This window comes from Panthera tigris, chromosome A3 (genome assembly GCF_018350195.1).
Source record: "Panthera tigris isolate Pti1 chromosome A3, P.tigris_Pti1_mat1.1, whole genome shotgun sequence".
Classification (NCBI taxonomy): Eukaryota; Metazoa; Chordata; class Mammalia; order Carnivora; family Felidae; genus Panthera; species Panthera tigris.
This window is the reverse complement of record NC_056662.1, coordinates 137365354-137385709: the sequence shown is the minus strand read 5'-3', so window position 1 is coordinate 137385709 and position 20356 is coordinate 137365354. Positions and strand designations below refer to the sequence as shown.

Here is a 20356-nt window from a genome sequence, read left to right as displayed (position 1 = left end):
ATGACGTCACCTGCCCCTCTGACAGCCAGCATCTTCGCCTCTTCCGACACGCTTGATAGTTTCCGCTCCTTCAATTCAACTTGGGATTCCACGCCGTTCACCGGTCCGTGTCTCTCACCCAGCGTCGATGAAAAACCAGAGCTGGACGGTAAAGCTCCAGGTTTACCGCAGATTTCGCTCAGGAGTAAAACTGGAAACAGGGGCATCGGTGTGAAAGCGAGCTCGAGCCCAAACACAGCGGGGCAAGCGGGAACCCGCAGCCAAGGAGCACGGCGGGGTCCGTGGAAGGGAGCCCACCGGGAGGAAGTGCGGGGGGGCGCGGGGGACCGGCTGGCCCGGCCGGAGTCGCGCGGGTCAGACACAGAGGATGGGGACCTCCAGCCAGACCAGCCCAGCCAGACTCTCGAGAAGACGGGACGATGAAGACACGAACGCAGAAGCCGGGAAGCCCAGGCTTGGGCGACGAGTCCGGGGAATCCCACCCAGAGTCTGGTGGAGAGAACCTGTCAGCAGAGCGTGAGCTCCCAGGGACCGGGACGAGGTCGTGTTCCTTCGTGCCCGACCCGCGTCTGGGCAGGCACGCCAGCGAGCGGCAGGCAGAGCTGAGAGCGTGTGGCCCTGTGGCTTCATGGCTGTGTCTTCAGGCCCCCCCCCCCCCCCACCCAGAGCAGGGCCAGGTGCACGCTGTGCGCCGGGGCCCTGAGACCCGGCTGTTCCCGGGGTTTGCGGCCTGCTGGCTGGTGTCCCCAAGCGACGGGTAAGAACCCCGTCCAGCGCACAGAAGCCCCGCCCCGGGGCAGCCTCCACCCGCCCCCTCCCGCAGGCCCCAGGGTGGTGGGGGGCAGCGGGTGTGAGAGCCCCAGCGGTCTCGTTGCCGTAACAACGGAGAGGGGAGCTGTCATCTCTTCCGGTTCCGCAGGGACCAGGCACCATGGTCTCTTAAACCTCAGTGGCCTAGGGACACGGGTCTCTGGGTAGACACCAGCATCCCTAGTTTACACGCGGGGAGACAGAAGCACAGAAGCTGAATCGCTCACCACAGGGACGCCGACAGTGAGGGAGACAGACGTGAATCGCAGCCCGGGTCGGGCTCCAGAGCCCCAGCTCCGTACGGCCGCTCGGAACAGGCAGTGTCCACAGCGCACCCCGTGCCCCCGGGGTGGGCCTGCTGTCCCTGTCCCGCCAACGCCAACCGACAGACACGCTCAGGGTCGTCACACAGCAAGGAAAGGGGAAATCTGCCTGAAAGAGAAAAGGCCCACAAACAACAACGGCCATCCCCTGGTCGGGTCCCCTCCCTCCTCCGTGACCACCCATCTGCCACAGCGGGTCCCTGCACGGATCCCCGAGAACTGAGTCCTGATGAACTGCTGTGTCTCACGTGGGAGGAGGAAGGTTTAAAGATCACGATTTTGCAAAACGGCCAACGGGTGTCGAGTGGGACATCTCCCCTTTAAGGGCTGGTCCGTCGGGCACTTCAGCCACTGGCCGCAGACACAGTCCGCAGGGGAAGAGGCTCAGAGAGCCGACAGACGGGTGGCCCAGCCGTGGAGCCTTCCCCGCCAGCCACACCTTCCCTGTGTGGCTCGGAGCGCTCGGGGGGCATCCCTTTCTTTAGGGGTGACTTAATGGTCCAGGCTCCTGTCCAGATCTCGGCAGGATGACTGCTTTATGGGACCCTATAACGGATTCTGCCCCACGCTGCAATCCGTCATCGCCGGCGCCACAGCGTGCCCTGCGCCCGGGCGGGCGATCACGCGCGTTCGGTCCCCTCAGCCACCACGACTACCCCCACCAACCACAGTTTAAATGAAGCAGTAACTCACCTCAACCTCTCCGGCTTAATCACACCCATCATCTTGCATGTTTCCAAAGGAGTGCGCATTAACGGTTCTTGAACAGGGCTGCGCGAAGGTCACGTGGATTTGCCCCCTCCACGCAGTGCAGGACGCGGGCTGACGATCACGAAGCCAGAGGGCTCCGTGTGGCACCTGCCCCCCGAGGCTCCGGCTCCTTCCGGTCCCCACTGCTCCCCGACCCCTGACGTGACGTCTGCACTGACTTCAAGGCTACACACGTCTGTAGACCCTCCACTCCTGCCAGGGTTCTGCCCAGCGGTGAATCTTGTCTTAATCACCGGGGCACGGGCGCTCCACGCGTGGGCCCTGGAACCTTCCTGACGCTCCAGGGAATCGCCTGTGCTGCAGGCGGCCCCAGGGCAGCTGGAGGAGCAGAGAGCCCTGGGGCTCCACTCCCTGCTCCCTCCCTCGCCACCCCTGCACCCAGATCCCGCACCCTGGATGTGAACACCCTTCACCGACATCTCCCCTCTGCAGTTCTGAACGAGCGGACTGAACTGTGAGCTCTTCCAGGGCAGGACAATGTTTTATTTGCTTTATACGCCCAGCACTTGGCACAGCACCTAAAGCCCAACGTATGTTTGCTAAAAGAATGGACTCAAATGTCACCTGGCCACGACCCGGGGTGACGGATCATACACTACTCTGCCCGGAGCACCTGCGACAGATCAACCTTTAAGAATCAACTGAATTGTCATTCCACTGGTGAACGGTGTCCTCTTAAAATTTCGTCTAGTTTTGTAAAGATACAGACCATTCTTGGAATTAAGTCGATCTATTGTTTTGCTTGGTAACAACGTGCATCAGAGGTTACGTGCTGCACTGGGCTCGGTGCAGGGACAAACATAAAACGCCTACATAAGAAGGAAGAAAGATCTCACATAAGCAACTGAACTTTCCACCTCAAAGTATTAGAAAAAGAACAGACCAAGCTCAAAGTTAGCAAAAGGAAGGAAATAATAAAGATTAGAGAAAAATTTGTGAAATAGACACCAGAAAAACAACAAAAAAAGATCCATGAAACTAAGAGCTGCATGGGGTTTTTTTCTGAAAAGATACACAAAACTGACCAACTTGTATCTAGACTAACAAAGAATACAAGGGAAAACTCAAATAAATAAAATTGCAAATGAAAGAGGGGACGTTACGACTGATGCCACAAAATGTAAAAGCTCATGAGACTAGTATCGACAATTACACGCCAACAAATCTGACAACTAGAAGAAATGGAAAATTCTTAGAAATGCAAGCTACCAAGGCTGACTCACGAAGAACCAGACATGGAGACTGAATTAGTAATTAAAACCCACTCACAAAGAAAAACCCAGGACCAAATGGCTTCTCCGGTGAATTCGACCAAACATTTAAAGAATTAACTGCAATCCTCCTCAAACTCGTCCAAACAGGAATTCCCAAACTCACTTTTTGAAGCCAGCATTACCCTGACACCAAAGCCACATAAAGACGCCACAAGAAAAGGAAATCATAGACCCATATCCCTGATGAATATAGATGCAAAAATTCTCGACAAGATACCAGCAAATCAAATTCTACAACACACTAAGAGGATCATACGCCACAATCAAGTGGATCTATCCCCGGGATACAAGGGTGGTTCAACACACACAAATCAATAAATCTGATACACTGCATTAACAGAGTAAAAGGTAAAAATCATAGGCTCGTGTCAACATATACAGAAAAAAACCATTTGACAAAATTCAACATCCTTTCATGACAAAATTCAACAAATTAGGTACAAAAGGAACATATGTGAACACAATACAAGCTGTAGATGATGAGCCCACAGCTCATATTGTCCTCAGCGGGAGCACAAAGGGTTTTCCTCTAAGGTCAGGAACAAGACCAGGGTAGCCCACTCTCGCTTGCTCCCGTGCAACGTGGTACTGAAGTCCTATCACAGCAATCAGGCCAGAGAAAGAAACAAAAGGCATCTGCACTGGAAAAGAAGAGGCAAACTTGTCTGCAGATGACACGATATTGTACACAGAAACCCCTCAAGACTCCACCTAACACCTGTTAGAACTGATGAATGCAGTCAAGTTGCAGAATACAAAATCAACAGACAAAAATCAGCAGCATTTCTTTCTCTACATTAAAACTATCTGAAAAAGAAACTGGGAAAACAATCATCTAGGCGATAAGAACACAGTACACACAAAATGTAGACATTTTATACATCAGTGTATAAAACATCGATGAAAGAAATCGAAGAAGACACAAATGGAAAGATGTGCTGTGTTCCTGAATGGAAACGATTTCTATTGTGAAAACGCCTCTACTACTCAAGACAATCTACAGATTCGGTGGATTCCCTCTAAAAAATCACAGTGGCAGTTCTCACAAAAATAGAAAAGACCATCCTAAAATTCGTATGCAACCTCAAAGTCCTTGAATAGCCAAAGCAATACTGAGCAAAAGGGACAGAGCCGGAGACATCACACTTCCTAGCGTCCAATTACATTACAAAGCTACAGTGATCAAAACAGTATGATCCTGACATTGAAAAAGACACACAGAACATTGGGACAGAAATAAACCCAAATGCATATGATCAATTAATCTTTGACCAAGTCTCTCAAAATACACAATGGGTAAAAGATAGTCTCTTCAACGAATGGTGTTGGGAAAACTGGGTATTCACATGCAAAAGAATGAAATTAAAATTAGACTCTTACACCAGTCACAAAAATTAACTCGAAATGAATTAAACATTTAAACATAAGACCTGAAATTGTAAAAATCCTAGGAGAAAACATAGCAAAGATCTTTGATGTTGGTTTTGGCAACAATATATTTTTTTTTTTTTGCATGACCCCAAACGCATTGGCAACAAAGGCAAAAATAAACAAATGTTATTACATCACACTATAAAGCTTCTGCACAGCAAAGGAGACCATCAACAAAATGAGAAGCCAACCTACAGAATAGGAGAGTATATGTGAAACCAGAGATCTGCTAAGGGACTAACATTCAAAATACATAAGCAACTGACACAGCTCAATAGCAAACAAACCACCAAACAAGCAAATAATACAAAACTAAACAAAAACCAGGGGCACCTGAGTGGCTCAGTCAGTTAAGCATCCGACTCTTGGTTTCAACTCAGGACACGGTCTCATGGTTTGTGAGTTCAAGACGCGCGTCCGGCTCTGCGTGGACAGCTCAGGGCCCGCTTCGGATTCTCCCTCTCCCTCTCAAAATAAATTAATATTAAGAAAAAGCAAACAAACACATAACCTGACTTAAAAATCAGACAAGTATCTGGATACGGATTTCCCAGAAGAAGACACACAAATGTTCAAGAGGCACGTGAACAGGTGCTCAACGTCACTCATCACCAGGGATAAGCCACTGAAAACCGGTGAGATGTCACCTCACAACTCAGAACGGCCATCATCAAAAAGACAAAAAAGGCAACAGGTGCTGGCGAAGATGTGGAGAAAGGGGGACCCTTGTGCACTGTTGGTGGGAATGCAAACTGGTGCAGCCGCTCTGGAAAAGCACATGGGGGTCCTCAAAATGTTATTGCCTCAAAATGTAGGGAAACATCGTCCAATCCAGCAACCCCAGCTCTGGGCATCTCTTCAAACAAAGGAACTGAGGTCAGGCCGTTGAAGGCGTCTGCTCTCCTGTACTCAAAGCAACACTGTTCACAATGTGATGGACGAACGGACAAAGACGTGGTACGCGCTGTGCTGGAACGTCATCCAGCCCTGAGAAAAGGGAGAGAATCCCACCCCCGTGACCACGTGGATGGACCTGGAGGGCGTTCTGCTAAATGAGACAAGCCAGACACCCAAAGACAAATACCATATGATCTCACGTACCTGTGGAGTCTGAAATACTCAAACTCACAGTCACAGGGCGCAGGGCGGGCACCGAGGACTCGGGGGAGAGGGACACACAAGTGTGGTCTGAGGGCGCAGACTGGGCGAGGAGCACAGTCTGGAGGTCGCCGCTGCCACACGGCGCCCGGAGCTAAGCACACTGAATGGTATACTTACGACGTGCTGAGTGCAGATGTTTGGTTAAGTGCTCTTATCACACACACATAATTAATCATAATAGCAGTGGGAGGAAACTGGGGAGGTGGGAAATGTGGCTGTGGCCTTGAAGGGAGGGCGTGGCTTCAAGGGCGTACACTCGTCCCCACGCTCATCCCGCTGTATACGTTAAGAACGCACAGCCTTCACATGCGGCGCTTCAATAAAGGGTTTTAACAAAACAAAGGTGAACACCAATCGGGCTGTCTTCCTTCCATATTTTGGTCTCAAACCTCCGAGTATCAGCCAAGAAATGGGATAACCGCTTTAACTTGAACTTATTAAAACTGAAGTTGAAGCCCAAGTCCAGGCTGATCTCAGGCACAGCCGCACAGTCCTGAACGGCGGGGACCGCGGCGACCCTTCCCCTCCTGGAGCCGGGAGCGGGGCCCGGGCTTCCAGTTCCGGCCTGCCCCTGCGCAGGGCACTCAGCCACCTCCCCGTGTGACGTGAGGGGGCTGGGCCCACGGGCTCTGAGCCCCTGCCCGCACGTGGCCGGAAGTCAGCCTGCGTGTCAGCCTGCGTTACCGACGGTCGGCTCCCGGAGGCTCGGTGCCCGCGCACGGGGAAACCAGGCCGCCGGGCCTGCCTCCGGTCCCACCCGGAAGCCCGCGGCCCGGTGCACACGCAACGGGGAGGACACGCGCTTGCACGCAGCCTGATTCTCGGGACCAGTGTTCGTCTTCCCAAGAAAGTAAAATCTGCCTCCCTTGGACTTTGCACGTTGGTGTCCTCTGGGTCTTGGGAAAAACTAGATTCACATCCACTTGCACAAGCGACCCCCACGCGACAGGGCCCCCGGCCTGTTCCGGGCCCCTCTCCTCCCAGCTCCCCTTACTGTGCCACTTCCTGTGCTCCGGACGTGCAGCCACCGCGAGGAGCACTCGGGCGACACCCGCGCGGGCAGGTGTGCTCCCCAGCCAGGCTGCTCAGAACCAGCGTGCCCGGGGGCAGGACGTACAGGCCAGGGGCGGGGCGTGCTGCTGGGGGCGGGGCGAACAGGCCCGGGGCGGGGCGTGTTGTCGGGGGGCGGGGCGTACGGCCAGGCTGCCGTCCTCGCCGGGACCTCACAACCGGACGACTCTGGCAAACCCTGTGAGGGCCTGGCCCCACCTGCTTAGCTACAAGGTGGGAACACGGTCCCGGCCCCACGGGCCACTGGAAGCTTTAAGTGAGATGCTGCGTGCCTCACTGCCCAGCGCGGTGCCACCACCCCCCAACCCCCAGTTTGGACCGGAGACTAGCAAGCCGAGGCTGTCCTCATCACTTGGAGTCACTGTGACATGTCTGTGTACTTCTCAGGAAGCAAGAGCCTCCTTTTAGGAGCCCTCGAGATGAAGCTCCTCTAGACGGGCACGTCCTGCATCATCAAGGACGTGGGACGAGACGCCCTTCCTGCTTGAAGCAAAGCGCCTCGGCCCGGAGCTCCTCTGGCTGGTTTCCCTGCGCTCGTCTGTCCGCCCAGCGTTCTGACACATCTGTGTCTGCCCCCAGAGCACCCGACCCCCTGCCCACGCTCGCCCCGCCCCGTGCAGGGAGGCATCACGGAGACCACGTGGCCACCGCAGCACGGGCCACCGGCAGCAGCCCTTTCCTGAGAATGGCTTCCGTGGGCAGCAGCAGAAGGGAGAGGTGTGCAGGGCCCAGCCCGCGCCACCAGCCCCCAACCCTGCTGGGGCTCTTCCTCTGGCGGCTCCTTCCCCGACCGGACCCAAAGTCCTGCGTGTTTCGTGTAATACCTTCCCCCCGGCACCAGGCCTGGTGAGGACCCTCCTGTGGTGCACGTGGCAGCCTCCCCAGGAAACCAGACGGTGACAGGTGCTGCCGGCCAGCGGCAATCTGGATCTTCCCCTGTGGGCCTCGGTCCACGGCACAGCACACTGTCTGCTACTTAACGGTCACGGTGGTCGACAAACCGTTTCACTTAACTTACCCATTTCACGGATGAGAAGGCTGAGGCTGAGAAGCTCACTGACTGTCCGGGTCCTGGAGCCTGGCAGGTGGCAGAGCCAGGTCTAAGCCAGGTCACACAGCACAGTCCTGCTCTGTGCCCCCTGGTTGCCTGCCGGCCGGGCAGGCCAGCCAGGAGGGCCGGGTCAGGTGGGTGGGCCAGGATGCCCCCCGCGCCCCCAAGCACCTGCACAGGGGTGCCTGAGCTCATGCCCTTCACTCCATGGTGTCTGAGCCCCCGCCGCCCTCTGGTTGCCACGTCCTGCACCCGGGTCTGTCGCGCGTCCACAGAGGGCGGGGCTAGCTCCTCCGGGCCAGCAGGGATCACCGCCCCCCACAGCCCGCCGTTGAGCTCATGACAATGCCCAGTGCGGACCCCCACCCGGCCGGCATCACTCCATCGCCCTGCGCCTCGACAGCACACAGCACGGACGTCCCTGGGTGGCCGCGGGGCGCAGTAATGAGTGACACTTAGCCCACGTCACAGAGCCTGGCCCGCCTCCGTGGGGTCAGTGCCCTCCGGGGCCGTTCACCCGCCCGGCTGGCAGGTCTGCGTCTGCTTCCCGACGTGTGCAGAAGTGCCCGGAGCAGGACACCTGCCAAGGGGACCGGAGTCTGGCGCTCCGGGAGGGCGGGCGGGCGAAGAAGCCGCCCCGGGGCAGCCCGCAGAGCAGCTGACACACGGGTGCTTTTGGGAACAGGAAAGGATGAGATTACTGAACGGGTACTCCTTCGAGCACCGTCCGCACCTCAGACAACGTGACCTGCGCCTTCAGGAGGCGGGCCCTACTCTCTGTTCACGAGGAAGCTATCAGCCAGAACGAGGACATTGCCCAAAGTGTCCCGGTTCATAAAGGGGCCCAGTCGTGACCCAAACTCGGCCCTCTGGCTGCAAAACCGCAAACCCCACTCCAGGCACCAAACGACGCTAAAGGAGGAGGGGACGGCAAGTGACGGCCACCGAGGCTGACGTGCTCCCGGCTGCGTGTGATGTGCTCCCAGGCTGCACTGCAAGGTCACCTGAGGTCATCCTGGGGTCTGGCCTGACCCGGGTGAGCCGGGGGGAACGCCCCCCGCTCCCGCCAGATGCCCTGTGGGTGAGCAGCGCTGGGGACCCTCAGGACCCACGGGGCCCACGCCGCGTGCTGTCCTCGGCACTCGCGTGTGCCGTCAGTCTCCGTCTGTCTGATTAAAAGCGAAACGATGAATTCTCCCCCACGGCCCGCTGCAGCGTCTCTGCACACAGACAGGCACACAAGCCTGTGTACCCACGAGCCCGACCCCACCCAACCGTCCTCCGCGACAGCCGTGCCGCAGCCACCGCTCCGGAGGGGCCGGGAGTATTTGGCCACGAGCCCCCGGCCCCCGAGCCTGGTTCCGTGGGGGACCACCGAGCCCCACGTTCAACGGGCCGTGGGCCGCTCTGCTCACGCGACCAGGAGCGCAGATTTGATGCCCGAGGGCAGCGGACGTGGCGCCGGCCCCACAGTCAGGCGTCTGCCTCCCACGACTCGGGAGACGTCTCGTGTGAGTTCCTCAGGATAGAGTGGAGCCATGACACCCCCACGTGACACTGCGGACACAGACCGCCTCCCTCGTACCTGCCACATGCTCCTGCCCACGGCGACAGGCCCGGAGTCCACGAGTGCACTGGCCGCAAACGCTGAGGTCTGTCCAGTGGCCTCTGTCCTCAAGGAACCCGTGCCGCGTAGGAGGATGGGACACGTCCCGAGGATGGAAGGGAGGGACGGCGTCAGAACTGAGGGCCACGGGGGACACCAGGAGAGCGGGCCGGCGGGAAGCACTTTCTCAGGTCTTGGCCGGTGCAGGCTGCGGCTCGCGAGCCTGTCCTGAGGCACGGGCCCCGCTCAGCCGGGACCCCAGGAGCCACGCTGGGCGTGGAGCAGGGGTGAGGTCTGCCAAGCTCACGGGAACGGCCGTGGTCACCTGCACGCGATGTGGCCCGGGCCACGTCTGACGAACGCTCCCTGCGGGCCGATTCCGGGAGAGGAGCCCGTCCTCTGGCGGGAGAAGGCTGTGCCCACAGAGCTATTCCCGCCGGCCTGGGGAGCGGCGGGCCTGTGACCGGCCCCCCGTGGGCACCCGGGCAGCTCCCCCACAGCGGCCGGGCGCCCCCTGGGCCGCCTCGCACGCGCAGCGTGAGCCGCACCGCCGACGAGGCGGCGGCGATCCCGACAACAGTCCTCCGCACGCTCATTAGGCAGGAAGACACAACAGGGCACGAATTATTAGGCAATAACTCATGCCTGGAAGCAATTTTAGACACAAAACTTGAAGGATTCATCATTACCATATATTCAATTCTATTTTTCTTTTTCACGCTGTAAAAATCACGTCTGAATCTCCTAACGCCATCGCAGCTACATCGAAAAGTGGACCGGGCCATCAACTTGGACGGTTTAAAATAAACCAGCTGCTGAGCAGAAAAGCTGTCGAGCTCCTTTCCCGGGTTTGGTTCTGCGGCTTGGGGGTGACGGTAAATACCGTTCGCCCATCGCTGCTTCAAAGCAACAGCAGCGGGAGAAAGCAGCTCAGGAAACGGGCCCCTAACGGCCGAGTGCTCCTCCAGCCAAAGCCATCCTCCCGGGGCCACGGGGCCGAGTGCCGGGCGGGGGCACAGGGAGCCCGAGGTCACGGCGGCGGAGGGCACTGGCCCCGACACTGACACGGCCGCGGCCCTGGGAAGCCACCTGCTTTCCTGCCCCTGAGGCCACAGCGGGGACTCTGGGGGCCGCGTCAGGCTCCCTCCAGTGGCTGCGATTTTCCGTGGTCCTACCTACCGCACGCCGCAGACTCCGCTAAGCCCTGAGCTTCCCTGTCTACACAATGCCCCCATCTACTTTGTGGCCCTGCCGTTCCAGACAAGGGGCATCAGCCAGGAGGGGTGCATCTCAACGCCCCTGGAAGGCAGGTGACAGTAACAGAAGTGCTGACACCCTGGCACCCCCCCCCCCAGCTGCCCGGGAAGTGGGGCGGGGGAGGGGGTTTTCAGTCATTAACTTCCTGGAACCTGGGTCCTCGGCTGTGGGACCAGGACTCACCCCTGCACCTCGGCTGCTCCCTCTGGACCACCGGCCACATAAACGTCGTGGGTCGTAGCTCATTCACGAGCAACGGCTCGTGGCAACGGAATCAAGGTGGCGTCTTCTCCTCCCCTCCCACCCGAGGCTCTGCTCGTCTCACCCCAACCCTGCACCACAGACACCGCCACGCACGACAAGCCCACCGCCAGGCCCTACGTGGCCTTTGCTACTTCCCCAAAGTGGGGCCACCAAGGACACTTTTCCTTGTACGTGGGCTTCTGTGTGAGCCGCCGCAACGTGGGGCCTTAACAGTGGTGTTGGGGGGGTCTGAGGGTTCGGTCCTGCTCCCCATTTCTCTGGTGCGGATTTGCATATGGCACCTCCCCTCCCCCAAAGGAGAAGCTCAGTGACAGCGGTGACGGCCACGGTGTCCTCACGGGGAGCCCACCGCAGTGCAGGATTCTGTGGCCCGTCAGGCCCCCAGCTCGTGGCCTCTCCCCCCAGACCCATGCTTGGGAAGGGAACAGCGGTCGTGGGCCAAAGGCAAGTGGGGGACTCCTTATCGCAGACACCCTGCTGGGGGTCCCTCGGCTGGGCACACGGCAGCGATGCCGGAGAAGCGGACCTCGCGCAGAGGGCGCCGCCCCCCGTTAACCCAGCCTGGGGACCCCAAGACGCAAAGAACCGTCGCTCCAATGCAGCGTCACAGGGACATTGCCCACCTGACGCTCTGGAGCCCCTTCGGGTGGGAGGGTCTGGTCCTCTTTGGCAAAGTCACAGCCATCCCCACCCCGGTAAGACCCCAGCGCCCCCCCCACGCCTGCCCAGTGCCTGCCCCACTGCCCCCCCCACCTGCCTCCAGTGCCTGCCCCGCTGCCCCCCCACGCTGACCCCCCCCACCTGCCTCCAGTGCCTGCCTCACTGCCCCCCCCCCAGGCCGGCCCCACTACCTGCCCTACACACAAGCCCCTCCCTTCCCTGTAATTAGTCGGCAGGTACCGACACCCACTGCTGACATTTATTAAACAACGTGCATCACATCAGGAGGGTCAGAACCTAGAAACACCCAGAACACGCTGTTCTAACAGCCAGGGAGGCAGACGTCCACCTGGCCTTGAGGAGCGTGGCCAACCAGGGGTGGGAAGTGTGGGATTCTCAACGAAGGCACGTCCTTCATCAGGCTCTGCAAGGAGCCGCCAGGCGTGTGCAGAAGAACCAGGAGTTATGGGCCACACCTGACACTCAGTCACGCGGTGGCAGCAGGCGTCCCTGCAGGAATGCCCGGGAGGACCTGCCATGATGCGTGGGAGGACCGACCGCGACACGTGGGGGGGCTGTGATGAGAGGGAGGACCAGCCGTGACACACGGGAGGACCCTGAAGTATGTGAGGACTATGTCGCAGGGGAGGATAGCGACGCATGGGAGGACCGGCCAGGGAAGGACCACGGTCGGCCCGCAGGCGGCCTGCTAACCCTGCGTGAGCCCAGCCGCCCCACCTCAGCCCGCAGCCCGAGGCCCCAGGCTGCCACCGCACGGCTGCACCTCGGGAGCCCTGCAGGGACGCCCTGTCCCCCCGGCACGTGGTTTCAGGCCTCTCTCTCCGAGAAGAAGCAGCGAGCCAGGTGCGTCCTTAGATGTGGCCACGCAGGTCGGCCGCGGCTCGACCCGGAGGCCCTCTCGGGCGACGACACCGAGGACGGGTTACGACGAGTCGTCACAGTTGTCGGCACCGCCTGGGCCGGGCGGGCCACGTGGGGCTGGAGGGCCGGGGTGCTGGTTCCTCGCCTCCCCACGCCCCTGCAGGCCCCGCCGGGGAAGCAGCAGGGTCCCACCGGCGTCTCCTTTTGCGCCAGCACACGCCCTGGGGCCCGGAGGACAGGACGTCGCGGCGGCATCTCCCAGAGGAGGACCGGGCCCCGCGGGAAGCACCGGGCCTGTTCATGAGGCAGGTCCGGGGCCCGCCAGGAGCTGCTGGGCCAGAATCTCGGTGTGGCTTCTGGGCAGTTCTGGCCAGAGAAGCTCCTCTGGAGAAAACAGCGTGCGGGCCCCGCGTCTCCCGGGGGTCGGTTCTCCGGCCTCTCCTCCTTCCTGGGCGCCCCTCTACCCGATTTTCTGTGTCGAAGCCCCAAGCCTCCAGGTGACGGTGTCGGGTGATGAGGTCACAGTGGGAGCCCCGTGTGGGATCGGTGCCCTGGGAACAGGGACCCCAGACGCCGTGCTTCCTCCCTCTCCCCGTGAGGACACGGCAAGAAGACGCCACTGCGAGCGGGGAACCGGGTCCTCACCGGGACACAGCCACGCTGGCGCCGGACCTCAGACTTCCGGTCCCCGGCCCTGAGAAGCAGACACCTGCTGTTGACGCCCCCCGCCGCGTGGTACTCACACTGGGAAGGCTCGCCCCCCCCCCCCCCCCGCCCGTCCCGGCCGCAGGGAACGAGTCAGAGCGCAGGGTCTCTCGCCCTCCCCACCCGCCGGCTGCCCCCCTGCGGGCCTCACCCTGGACCCGCAATCCCCACTTCAGGCCAAAGCAGCCGCGCAGGAAGACCCATCCCTCCTCCGCCCCCTTCTGGCCTGACACCTCCGTCCTCAGAGCTGCAGGACATCTAGCGGGACACCGAGGCACCCCCTCCTCGTTCCCAGGGGCTCAAACCCACGCGGGGACGCGGCATTCGCAGCCTGGCCCCTGCGCCGTCCCTCCCAGGAGCCCGGCGGCCCCAGTCTTCGGGGTCTCCCCTTCCCGACTGCTTCCCGGGGGTCGCGGGACAGAGTTTCCCAACCACGAGTGGCCACGCTCTGGCACCAGCATGGCCCAAGGAGGGCAGCCACTGGGGTCTGCTGGCCCTGCACACGCCCGCCCCGCCCCCACCCCGCACCCGGCCCCGCGCCCGCCCCCGGGCCCCCGCGCACGCACCCCGCCCCCCCCCCCCCCCCCGGGCCCCGCGCACGCACCCCCCTCCCCCCCGGCCCCGTCCCGTCCCCCGGCCCCGCGCACGCCCGCCCCGCACCCTGGCCCCGCCCCGGCCCCGCGCCCACCCGCCCCGCCCCCACCCTGCCCCACCAGCCCCCAGGACAACCCTTGCAGCTCCTGCTCCACCAGGCTCCACCTTCTACCTAGAGGGGGCATGGTCACCCGGATGCTGTGTGTGACGTCTCCCTGCCCCTGTCATTCTCATCTGGGGGAATGAGGGGCACCTGTGTGTGGGCCGACGTGTCTGCAGCTCCAGCAGGAGGGGCCTCTGCACGTGTGCAGACCACCCACCCGCGGCCGAGGGCAGGCCGGGGCTCCGGCGGTGGCTGCTCCCAGCCCCCAGCCCCGCAAACAAGGACCTCACGCGCTGGGGCAGGAACCAAATGTGAGTTGAGGGAGAACCCTGGACTGAGCTCATCCTACAGGAGCAGTGGTCCGGGGGCCACGGGATGCGGTGGCGGCCGTGTCAGGCAGGGGATGCCAGCTCTGTGGGGGCAGAGTCGGCCGCAACGCTGTGGAGCCGCCTCCCCTCACCCCTGGGGTGGGGGTGCTCTGCCCGCTGGGTCGAGGGCAGGTGTCACAGCAAGGACACCCGCGGAAACGCTTTCCGACCCCCAGAGGGGCGGGGCTGATAAGGAAGGCATGGCTGCACGTCCTTTCGGTGATGTTTTTTAAGTTTATTTCTCTTTTGAGAGAGAGAGGGAGCGCGCGCGCGCCAGCTGGGGAGGGGCAGAGAACCCCAAGCTCTCTCGGCACCGTCAACACAGGGCCCAACACACCACGGTGACCTGACCCAGAACCACCGGTCGGACGCTCAACCGACTGAACCCACACCACTCCCTGCCCACAGCCTGCCAGGAGGGGTGCCGCTGGGGCGCCCCTGCTCCCCTCCCCGGCCCACCCCACCCCCTCCGCTTCTGCACAACAGCCTCCCGGGCCGACGGGCACCTGCTTCTCTAGCTACAAGTTTCCACTTCTCTCACCTGCTTGCCAGCCTCCCCGGGGCTGAGCCACCACAGGCCCTCTCCTCTCCCTGCACGAGGGCATGTTCCCACTCACCACACGTCTGGTGCAACCTGGGGGGCGGCCGTGGCCCCAGCCCAGCCCTCGGGTGTGCGCACAGCTGGCGGCAGGGGCCGCACCCCTGCTGGTCCTTCCTCCCGTCCCCAGGGCTGTGCCTCACGCAGCAGCTCAATACACCCTTGCTGGATTGGATGGACAAGGCCACACGGCCACACGTGCCACCATAACTCTTTCCATACAGGCCGGGGAGAGGCGTGTGAGACGGGCTGTGGGGAGCCCAGCACCCGGCCCGGTTTCCTTGCACTGCAGGTGACAGGAGGGCCAGGACCGCTGGGAGGGGCCGGGGTCCGCAGAGGGCTGGGAGCACCAAGCCAGTAATGCAATACTCAACCTGGACGCCTATGAGCCGGGGGAGCGGCGGGCCCACCCACCACCCGATCGCTGGCAGGGGGCCCAACGTTGGCAGAAACAGGGCACTTTCCTCCCTCCTGCAAAGGCTCCAAGGAGCCACGTCGGCTTGATTCTGCGGAGGTCAGGGAGGCCTCCAGAAGGGGGACACTGGGGCTGGTTTTGCCAGATGCAGAAGGAAAAGTGTGTTCAAGAAGAGGTCATGCAGCCCGACAGGGAGGCTGACACAGGACGCCCCCGAATGCAGAGACGCAGGACACCGGTGGACAAGCAGGCTGGGGTCAGAGCCCGGTGATCGAGGGTTAGTGGACTGATTGATTGATTGATTGATTGAATCGCCACTCTCGAAGTGCTCCTACCTATAAGGTGGCGTTTCGGGTCACAGCTTGCAGACCGCGTCCCTGTGAAGCCACGAGGACTCAACGGACACCAGCCGATCACCTTGCCATCATTTCCTGGGGCCGCAAAGTGCAGAATGGTTTCACCGCGTGGGGGATCGGGGACCAGCTCTGACCCCTGGGGGTTCTGGATTGCTTTCCTAGTTCTCTTGTGTTAGACAAAAGGATGTCACAGAAGCTAACAGAGGCAGATGTCAGCTTAGGGACTGAGTGAATGGATCTCATCTCGTATTTACTCCTGTTAACGCCCGAGAACCCCACTCCCACCCTACAACTGACTCAGCTCTGGCTTCCGACGCTTTAAGGGAATTGAGAGTTTGCATTTTTCACAAATGCCACAAAAACTCGACGTGTAATCAAAGTGGTATTTCAAGCGTCCAGCCACGTGTCCGATGAGTATTTTATCTTGAGACACAAGATCGGTGTCCGGGCATTTGCTGTCTCCACAGAGACACGGGATGGAAGAACCCAGGGAAGCAAGACCCCCATTCCAGACCCCGCAGCTGTGCAAGAGCGCGAGGGCCCTCCAGGCTGCCGGGCCGGCGTGCCCCGCGTGCCCCCGGCACCTGACGGCGGGCCCTCCCCCTGCTTCACTTGGCCTCCGGGACGTGCCACGGGCTGGATCGTGTGCACCTCCCCCAGTGCTCCCCTCCCTCCCCCGCGGGCCCCTGGCCCCCGGCTCCACGTGGGGCTCGGCCCTGGTCTTCCCCATCCCAACCCCACGGCGGGTGCCCCGGGGCGGCCGCCACGACAACAGACTCCGCTCCCCACGCAGCCAGCCCGGACCCCTCCAGAAGCTCGGCTCAAGTATCCAAATGCCGGTGGGCATGGCCGCTGGGCTCCACGGGCGTCTCGCGCTAACAGATCGCAGTCGGCAGGCGGCTCCCATCTCCGACCCCCACCCTGCTCCTCTCCAGGTCTTTCCTGTCCCGCAACCGTCCTGGCCGCTCTGACCAAACGCTGGGCCCTCCCTGGCTCTTGTCCTGGCCTCTCACCTACTTGTAATCTGTCAGCAAAGCAAACTGACGGCCCCACTGTAGGTCCATCCAGAAACTGACCCCCTCCCGGCAGATATCTCGACGCCACCTTGGTCAGCACCACGTGGCAAGGGGCCCACGTGTCCTCTTGAGTCCAGAGAGCTCTGGTCCCCGATCCAACGGGCGGCTCGGCCGGCCTCTCTCGGCAAGCACGGCCTCGCCCGGGAAGCAGGTGCACGGCACCCTGAGGGCCGCACGCAGGGGCAGGCACACTACGCAGAAGCAGCGGCAGCGAGGTTACCCTCCTGGCCCGGACCCGGCGCGGCCAGAACCTGCAGGGGGACGTCGGGGCAGCTCCGATGGGCCTTCTCGTTCCGGCTGAAGGACTCACACACACGTGAAGGATCTCCTGTGCTTTTGGAAAACGGGGGCTTGTCTCCTCGTGTCCCACCCCCACCAGGCACTCATGCAGGGGCAGGGTGGGCTGCACGCCTCCGAGCCAGCGCTCACGACCCGGGGGCAGCACAGACCCGTGGGCCCACGGCGGGGGACCGGGCACGAGTCCACACGTCCCGTGTCCGCCTCACCAAGGAGTGGGGGTCCGCACCACGGCACGGGATTTCACGAGGGCAGGCGTGTGGCTTTGGGGGACAAGAAGCTGCCTCCCCCGGTGCCATCGGCACCACGCGGGCAGGACCCGGGAACGGCGGCCAAGGCTGACGGGAGACACTCACTCCCGGCCACGGTCAGCGCCCCCAGCTGGCCACGCGGACGCCACGATCCGCGCACGGACGGGTCAGGCCCAGAGAAAATGAGTGGAGAGCAGGTGACAGGGCCACGCGGGGCAGGGTTCCTGAAAGAATGAGCCAGAAGCCCGGGCAGCGCGGCCTTGCTTATGTTACTTTTAATCTCAAGAGAAACGGGAGTTAATGTTATGGAAACAGATACTATTTTCTTTCAGTGACACTCCCGGCACCCTCGAAGAGACCAGAGAAGGCCAACCGTGACCGACGGGCAGCACGTCCTGGCGCCATCCCCAGAGACGGGGCACCTCGCCGAGGCCCGCGGCGGACGCAGGTGAGGCCGGTTCCCAGAGAGCGGCCTGTGGGGACAGCTGCCTCCGAACAGATGCGGGGGTGGGAGAGCCGGCCGAGGACGGCCGGGGACGCGCTACAGCAGTATGTGGTACTTCAGGGCCCTGGGCACCCGGTTGATGACGAGCCTCCCGTCGTAGCTCAGGGAGGCGAACAGCCAGGGGTCGGCGGACGACCAGTCCACGGCGTACACGCTGTCCTCGTGCTCCTCGTAGGTCGCGATGACGCTGTCCTGCGGGGGCTCCTGACTCCTGCAAGGCACCAGGGACACGCATGAGCGAGGCGGGGGCGCGTCCTGCAGGGGCCGCCGGGGCCGCTCCTCCCGGAGCACAGAGACCCTCACACGGCCGTGAGGAGCGGGCCCCCCGCGGAGGCGGACGGAATCCGCGCTACGCCCGGGGACACTCTTTTCTCTGGCTGTGGGACAGCAGGTGCCGGGGAGTCTACGAGGGGCCACGGTTCAGGGGACGGTGGCCAGGAAACAACCGTGAGGGCTGAGCGAAGGGTGACGAGAAGCAGAAAGGACCCTGGGGACTGCCGGCGCGGCCCCCTGCCAGCCGGCCGGTGTGGCTTTGCAACGCCCTCGGCCGGGGTTCCGTGTCACCGCCCTCTGAAGAGGAGTGACGGCTCTCCTCCTCAGGAACTCTGACCGGACACGCTACACGCGTGGGGAGCGCAGACCCCGCGTGCCCACGATGACAGGACGCCGCACGCTCTCCACTCGGAGGGGCCCCTCAGGCGCTTCTCTTCCCGTCTCGCGGGGAGTGTCTACTCAGACGGCACCCCGCGCTCCTGGACGCTGCAGGGTGCCGCTCCCCAGCGAGCAGCATCCAGCTCTGCGTGACCCAACCCCCCCCCCCCACACCCCCCGGCCCGTTCACGCGGCAGCCCTGCCCGCCCTCCGGCGATGCCGACCCGCCGTGCCCCAGCGGGCCGTGTTCCACCCGCTGCAGGAAACCCTCCTGGGGATTCTGTTCTCCTGAGTTTAGTGAGCCACGCGGACGGACCACGGGAGCAGGAAGGCTAGGGGACCCTGGGGATGATGTCCCCGCGTCGGCCGGCCTCCCCGCTCAGGCGCTTCTCCGCAGCCGCCCGAGTGGAGGGCAGCACGCCGTGAGTCCCACCGGCACCGGCACAGCTGTCCCGGCGAGGGGCGCCAAAGCCAGCGGCACCGCGGTCGGCCGGTCCTTGCCCCAAACGACCGCTCCTGCGTCCCCGTAGTGCGGCTCCACGTGCCTGAACAGAGCACACCTGAAGCCACGAGACAGACAAAGGCGGGAAAGGCCCCAAGCACGGAGGTCTGGCCTCAAAGTGAAGTTAGGCCGAGCTCAGGTAGCTGCGGGAAGAATTCGGACGACGGAGCGGTAAAGGACCTCACGACGGAAGGGCCAGCCCTACTTCACGGCAGGGCTCGACGGGGCCCACTCCACACCGTCCCCCCCAGGAACAGGGACACGGGACCTCTGCAGGCAGCTCCCCGCACGGACAACAGTCTCCTCGAACAAGAGATGTCCCCTTTTACACTCCACGCGGCTGACAGAAGCCGCAGCCGCACTCCGCTCACAGCCAGAGGCTCCGACTCGAGCCTGGGGCCGGGGCACCCCTGCTCGGCACTAACCAGGAGCGCGACCCGCGCGAGCCCCGAGCCCCCGGGAGCCCGGCCGCTCTCGGGAGCACGAGCCCCGGTCTGAGCAGGTACAGTCAGGACTGGAGAACAGCGCAGGAAGGAGTGTTTTGGAAACGTGCAACCAGGAGGTGCGACTTACGAGGGGAATCAAGGTTGACCACACTCCGTGGGCAACCTCGGGCTGAAGCAGGACAGGGGAACGGCTGGGGGTGGGGGCCGAGCGCGCCGGCCTGGGGTCCACGCCCGCCGCGGCGAGGGCCGCTGCCACCAACTGAGCCACACGTCTCAAATCCACGCCAGGGGAGGGGACGCCGACGGCGATCTCTCGCTCACGGGGACGGCGGAGGGATAGAGGCCGGAGAGCACGCTTAAAGACTAGTGACGGCCGTCAGGAGACGGAAAGACACCGGAAAGATCTCCTCTAGGACCCACGCGAGGAGACGTCAGCCAACGTGACCCGACTCCGACTCCCCCGCGGCGGGTGCCGACGTCCTCCAGAACCGTGACCCGCGAGCGGACAGGGGCAAGAGCCTCCCCGACCACCCGCCGGACGCCTCCGCCACGAGCCACCCGGACCGCGCGGCGGTCGGGGAGAGGAAGCCCCGCGCCACCGGGAGCCTGTGCCCTTACTTCTCCTCCGGACGGCGCTCCTCCTGGTCGCTCAGGTCGTCGTCGTCCACCAGGTGGCCGAAGGGCTCGGAGGAGATGGACACCATGTTGGACAGGATGACCCTGCTGTCGCTGCTGCCCGTGAGCACGAGCTGGTCGTGCGAGTGGTTGTAGCGGACGCTCCACACCCTGCGAGGCAAGGAGACGGGTCTAGCAGCGCTCGGACCTTCCCGGAAGGGGTCACGGCGGGCTCGTCAGGCGGCCGACCCCAGACTGCATGGTGCGACGTTAGGAAGGTCCCAGCAGACGGCTGGGCTCACTGCGAGTTTCT

At 62.2% G+C, this 20356-nt stretch overlaps 1 protein-coding gene across 10 annotated transcripts in view; it reads right to left on the bottom strand.

Annotated features, from left to right (window-relative positions):
* Window positions 1-17580: 17580 nt before the first annotated feature.
* EIPR1 (EARP complex and GARP complex interacting protein 1) overlaps window positions 17581-20356 on the bottom strand; it is a 119830-nt gene continuing 117054 nt past the window's right edge. For 9 of the 10 annotated variants that reach the window (XM_042982590.1, XM_042982596.1, XM_042982593.1 and 6 more), the window contains 2 exons: window positions 20047-20214; window positions 17581-18040 (listed from right to left, as the gene is read on the bottom strand). In XM_042982590.1, coding sequence (XP_042838524.1) covers window positions 17866-18040; window positions 20047-20214 — 343 coding nt within the window. In that variant the 3' untranslated portion in view covers window positions 17581-17865. The remainder of the gene's footprint in view (window positions 18041-20046; window positions 20215-20356) is intronic. The other variant, XM_042982592.1, reaches the window with a different exon arrangement.